Genomic DNA, 6,000 nt, shown 5'->3' on the forward strand with positions numbered 1-6,000 from the left:
ACACCCCGGAAATTTAGAGATCAAATCCGTAACGTTGAGTATTAACGGAACTTTAGTATAGATTAATATATTTTTTACGCGCATTCTTATTTTAATTTTATATTGTCATTTTGATAAATTGTACATTGTTTATATTTGCACTTACTAGTATTTACACCTTGGATGGAATAGATTACCAGCGAATAAGCAATTTCCCCTTGGGATCAATAAAGTATATTCTAATCTAGTGTATTCTATTACTCCAACACTCTACAATTTAGTTTATGTATTTAAATGCAAGTAAATATGCATTTAGAGACTAAATGCATATTTACCAGGCAATTTACCTTTATAGCTGAGACTTATCTAAATGATTCACAATAATTAACATTATGAAAGTGCTGCAATGCGTGTACATTTGCTTAATATTTTATCTTTAATCTGCTTTTATTTTTGATTGTTTTTGAAAGTTTTTTGTGAACAGGTAGACTGAATCCCAACAAACTTTTTAATTAACATTTTTATTGAAACAGGTACATAAACTTTAAATGCGTCTTAAATTGTCTAAGTCTGGGATAAGATGAAGAGAGTACACAAGAACAACTAAGACAGAAGTAAACAAAAAATAGGGGAACTTGGAAAAAAACATTTTATGTGTCATGGCAGCTAGGAAAAGTAATACAGTTTGAAACAGAACCACAATGTAGGCAAAGAAGAACCGTCTCTATATATATATGCATCGGTACTTATACAATGCAGGTTAAGGTAACAGTTTTTCCTTTCTCCAGGTCTGGTTAAGAGTAATACATTAAAAATGGATGAATTCATGTGCCCCATGCCAAGTTAATAAAAACAGGCCTTCGAGATGTTACCACTTTTGGAGCAGTACAACTCGTTCACTTGCAAAACTCAGCTAATTTTCAACCAGAACAAAAGAACACTAACATGAGGGCATGTCAGCATTTTCTTTCCCATCGTCAATAGAGCTGGTTTCCATGGAAGGCTCATCCATGCTCTCATGGTTTTCTTCTTCCGACAGGTTCTGTGGGGACATGGACTCCATCTTTTCGTTTTCATTCTCCAAGACCTCTTCTTGGTTTTGCTCAACCTTTTCACTCTCTGCAAAGACCTCTTCTTGGTTGGGGTCAGTTTTTTCATTCTCCAAGTCCTCCCATTCTTGTTGTACATCAGGGGTGTCATTCTCTGGCAATAGCTCTTCTTCTATACCAACTTTTTCATTCTCCGACAAGACTTCTTCGTTTTGGTTTGGCTCAACTTTTTCATTTTCATTTTCTGATAATACAGACACTTCTTGGATTGGGTCATCTTCTTTGTGATTTGGACTACTGCTCTTTTCTTCTGAACGATCAGTCACTTCCAAATGTTCTCTCTCTTCTGTCGGGTTTTCCGGGCACTTGTAGTCCGCATTGTCTCCTGGGTTTGTGTCAACCTTTTCATCTTTGTTTGTCTCAACTTCTTCATTCGGAACAGGATCCTCTGTTTCTTCTTCGTTGTCTGAGTCTATTGAAATGATTTCTATGTGCAAACCACTCTGTTCCACTGTGTGGTTGGGTGTGTGAGGATGTCGTTTAGGTTTTGAGTGTGGCGCATGTGACTTTAAGCCTGTAGACCTAGCAGACGTGGTGCCGACCAACCTCCCCTTATCAAAGATCAGGTAATGTTTCAGTTTGTCCACAGCGTTCATGTCAAGGCCAACTTGAACCAAAACCTTCTTGGCTTCACAACCCTTTAAACACAGTTTTCGCTTCAACGCAAAGTGACTAGCAACTTCGGATTTCCACAGCCACAGACTCGCGGCCAGCTTCTCCACTTCTTGAGAAGTCGGGTATGGCCGTCGATTGAAGTATGCCGTCAGGAACTCTTTCCTGGCCTCATGTGTCTTGTGCTCGCAGCCCGATGGATCCAGAACCAGGCCGTCAAACGGAGCGGTGCTTCCGCGGAAGGGACCTGTTTTTTTGCTCATTTTGATTTTCTTGGGACTTGAAGGAGATTGTGTTGGCAACTGTCTCTTGAGAATACCAGCACCTGCCGAGTTGAGAGTCAAGGCGGATTTGAAGCCCTGACTCGACTGACTCCTACCAACAGCTCTGCATTGCACAAGGTGCAGCGTGATTGTGGAAGCTACCATGTTACTAGTGTACACCCCTAAACAATGAATGCACTTGTATGTCATCTTATTTTCGACAGGATGCATGGTTTGGATCACTTGATGTCGCTGTCTCAGGTGCATGGACAAGGCGTCAGAGATGGGACCTTTGAGGATGGAGAAGCACAGTGGACAAACAGTCTTTCCAACATCACTGTTCTGGATTAGCGAAGCTAAATTTCTTGGTTCGTTTTGCTTTTCCACAATTCTAACTGGCTGTAATTTTCCAGGCAGCTGAACGTACTGCAGCGGCGGTGGAGATTGATCTTGACCGTTGGGCGACTCCTTCATGTTGAAAGTGAGGACAGCAAGCTGAATGTTAGTGGGTTTGGTTTGTTTAATAGTCAGATCAAAGGTTAGAGGGGATGCACCAGAGGGTCCAACAAACTCATCTGGGTGGGTCTTGGCTGTGTGCTCCATGATTTTCTCAATACTGTGGAAGGCAGAGTGGCACTGTGGACAGGTTAAGCCATGAATCAGCATGTGGTTCAATAATGTGCTGCTGGGAAGATAGCGGTTGCAAAGCAAACACTTGCTGGTGAAGTTGTGGATTTTCATGATGTACTTGGCCAGTGCCCAGACCTTTTTAGCCTTGTGAGCACACTCGAAATGAGCACTGTACAGGTTTTCAGGAAAGAGCTCATTGCAAACGGTGCATATCTTCCACTTCTGTGTTTGGGCCGTGTTTACACCAGTTTGATTATTTTCAGCCACGGCTCCATTGGCATTAACCTTGACCTGCTTCGGATTGACTGGGACACTACGCGGACTCTTAACAGTGGGCTTCAGGTAACCAATTACCGGTTGCGTTGTTGGCTCAGGCCTTGGAGCTTTACCCCTGTTAATGATCAGAGCAGCTTTCTCGTTCATGGTTGGTTGAGGCTTTGACATCATGACATTAGCATGTCCAATCATGGTTGTAACTTGTGAACCGATGCGTTCGTGGTACTCGACAACATGCTGCACCAAAGCCTCGTAGCTCCGTGTGGAAAATGGACACTGTTTGCAGAAAATGTTGTTGCCGTTGACGGAACAAGCACCGTTTTTAACAGATCCAGTGACCCTGCCATGATACGGTGAAACAATATGCTGGAAGTGTTCTCTATAAATATGCCTTCTGACAACATTATAGAGTGCGTCTCTGAATTTGCACTTCTTGCAGAAGTACATTGGTCTCTCCAGTCTGTTTCCTTGTACGGCGCTGTTTCCCAAAACGGAAGCACGTGGGTTGCCATAGTTCAGCTGGAATGAGTTGGTAATGTGGAATATTTTGACATGTGTCTCCAGGGTCCTTCTGTTTGCACTGAAAGCACAGTAGGGACAGTTGAGCAGAAGTTGACTCTCCAATATTTTCCGGTGGACATTGCGGAAGTGATTTTTGTAGCCAGAGTAGTATTTGGAAGAAAATCGGCACTCTGTGCAGCAAAACTGCTTCGATCGGTACACCTAAAAAAAATTTAAAATAAAAACACCCAGGAAAGAAACAGTGGTCTTAGAAAATGAGGTGATTTATTCATAAAAGTTCAAGCTGAAAGAGAATTTACCTGTGTTTTAGAGTGAGACGGATCCCATGTGCAGATGTCATAGCCTGCAGTCTCCTTTACAGTTTGTTCATCTGGGCAAAACTCTTTAAACTCCTGTAGAGTTAATGGGACAATTAAGAAGACAACTAAGCATAATTATGTAAGCATAGAGTTAAATTTATACATTCTTAACAGATACAAGACAGATTGGACACTGGTGAGAGTTTTATATTCTTTACTCGGGTCTCAGTTTTGATCGACAGTGTTGATACCAAATTAGTTATGCACTGTCGAAGGCCTTGATTTCTCTGAAGAGTCTAACTTAGCTCCAAAAAGCATTGTACCCAGGGCTTAAAGTAAAAAAAAATCCTGAGCCTGAAACTTATAATGATAGAAATGAACTATACCGTTGCTATTGCCACAGTTTAATAAAAAGTGTCTTTGAATAGTGCAAACAATCGCTTCTAACAATACAATTAAGAAGCTAAACACTCAAACTTAAATAAGACTTCAGTACATTTCAACTCAAAACAAAATGTAAATAAAACGTCTGTGCCCTAAAGTTTTGCCTTACAGGCAAAAATCCCTCAACATTAAATAAGAGTCCTTTCAATCAATGTTTTTGCAAGTAATTTAGAACATGCAACATTACCAACTAAATCAGTGTTTCTCAACCTTTTTCGGGGGCCCCCCTAGCCTTTATCCAGGTCCCTCACCGCCCCCCAACAAAGAATTTGTAGGCTACTTTGCACTGACTATTATTTTATTATTAATATAACTATCGCTATTGTAGATGTTTTGATTTTTATGCTCGTTTCTGTATTTATCATCAAGATAATTTCCCAGAGAACAAAAAAGCCATGGGAATAGAAATTATTTTCACAGGTGTCTGGAAAATTTGATGAACATTCAAGTTAAAATTTGTAGGTCTAACAGCAGCCAATCAGAGTGGAAAAAATATTATTCTTTGCCATTTTCTAGTTGTTAAATATTCCACAAAATGACCTGATAAAAGATGAACAACATGCCAGTTTAAACTTTGATCAATTTGCAAAACGACTGAGCTCTGCAACATTAAAACATGGATAGAACTGTAACTACATTACAGTTCTATCCATGCTGCGGTAACTCTTCTTCTCTTTAGTGTTTGTCAGTTTCTGGTGGTGCAGCTCTGTGCTGCCTTCAGGAGAATGGGACATCAGAGTATCATTCATAACATTTCACCCACATGGCATTTAATGTGCAAACCAGAGCTTTCAGTGAAAAAACTAAAGACAGAAATGACAAAAAACACAACTGGTTCTTAATCAAATCCTAATGAGTCAAACTGAAAGTGTCATGGAGTCATCAGCCTCATGACATCAACACTGACATGAAAAATAATATTGAAGAAATAAATATATCAAATCTAGTTAAAAACATAAATAAGTGATAARTTATTTACTGTTATGGTCTGTAAGATATATTTATTCTCAGTACTAGATACGGTCTCAACAAACCCATGACATTTCAACAATATTATTTTACCTTTTATCTGGAAATAGTGTCTGTTTATCTTGCCACACAGTCCTCTGTATTAATTATTGCTCGAAAGGTTTTGCCATACCAGCTTATTCCACTGTATTTACTTTAGTTTCTTAGTTTATTCTTGCATTTTGTTCATTCATTTCCATTTAGTTTCCTTTGATTAGTATTATTATCTCTTGGTTTATTGCTATGTCCACTTTAGTTTCTGTCCTGTTGCTAGATTTATTTGATAATTTATTGACCATCAGTAATTTTCACTCATCACCTGCTGCGCCGCCTAATCGTCATGTTTTTCACATCATTCTGTTTTTATGTAATAATTCACATCTAGTTCGTCGCTCCGTTTTATGTCCCGCTTCTCCTGTTTCAGAGTTTTGCGCAATGTGTGCGTCTTTTTTTTTTTTTAAACCCCTAAGGTGCAGGGCGTTCGGGAAGCGTATCGATGGGGAAAAGGCAGACTGACATAAACCTTTTAAAACAACGGAAACAATTTCTGCATTCTGATTATTGAAATTTAAAAGTGCTGCGGTACCATTGTTCAATCACACCTGTTTCATAACGGACCACTTACAGCTCTTTAAGCCCTGTGTACCACAAGACAGATTAGGCTCAAAAGTAGGTGAAAATAGGAAAAGAAGATACACACTGCAAAAAGTCCCCATTCAAAAACAAGAAAAAAAAGTACAAAAATAGGGTATAATTTTCTTAAAATAAGAAAAATTATCTGCCAACAGAACAAGAAAATTTATCTTGTCAAGATTTTCTAAAACAAGAAAAAATATCTAACCAAGATAAACCTACAAT

The 6,000-nt window shown here is 39.2% G+C and overlaps 1 protein-coding gene across 1 annotated transcript in view; it reads right to left on the reverse strand.

Annotated features, from left to right (window-relative positions):
- Positions 1 to 479: 479 nt before the first annotated feature.
- The window catches only part of adnpa (activity-dependent neuroprotector homeobox a), an 11,138-nt gene continuing 5,617 nt past the window's right edge, over positions 480 to 6,000 (reverse strand). The window contains exons 3-4 of the mRNA XM_008410519.1: positions 3,691 to 3,783; positions 480 to 3,592 (exon numbers count right to left, since the gene is read on the reverse strand). Coding sequence (XP_008408741.1) covers positions 920 to 3,592; positions 3,691 to 3,783 — 2,766 coding nt within the window. The 3' untranslated portion in view covers positions 480 to 919. The remainder of the gene's footprint in view (positions 3,593 to 3,690; positions 3,784 to 6,000) is intronic.

Source organism: Poecilia reticulata, linkage group LG5 (assembly GCF_000633615.1).
Source record: "Poecilia reticulata strain Guanapo linkage group LG5, Guppy_female_1.0+MT, whole genome shotgun sequence".
Lineage (NCBI taxonomy): Eukaryota > Metazoa > Chordata > Actinopteri > Cyprinodontiformes > Poeciliidae > Poecilia > Poecilia reticulata.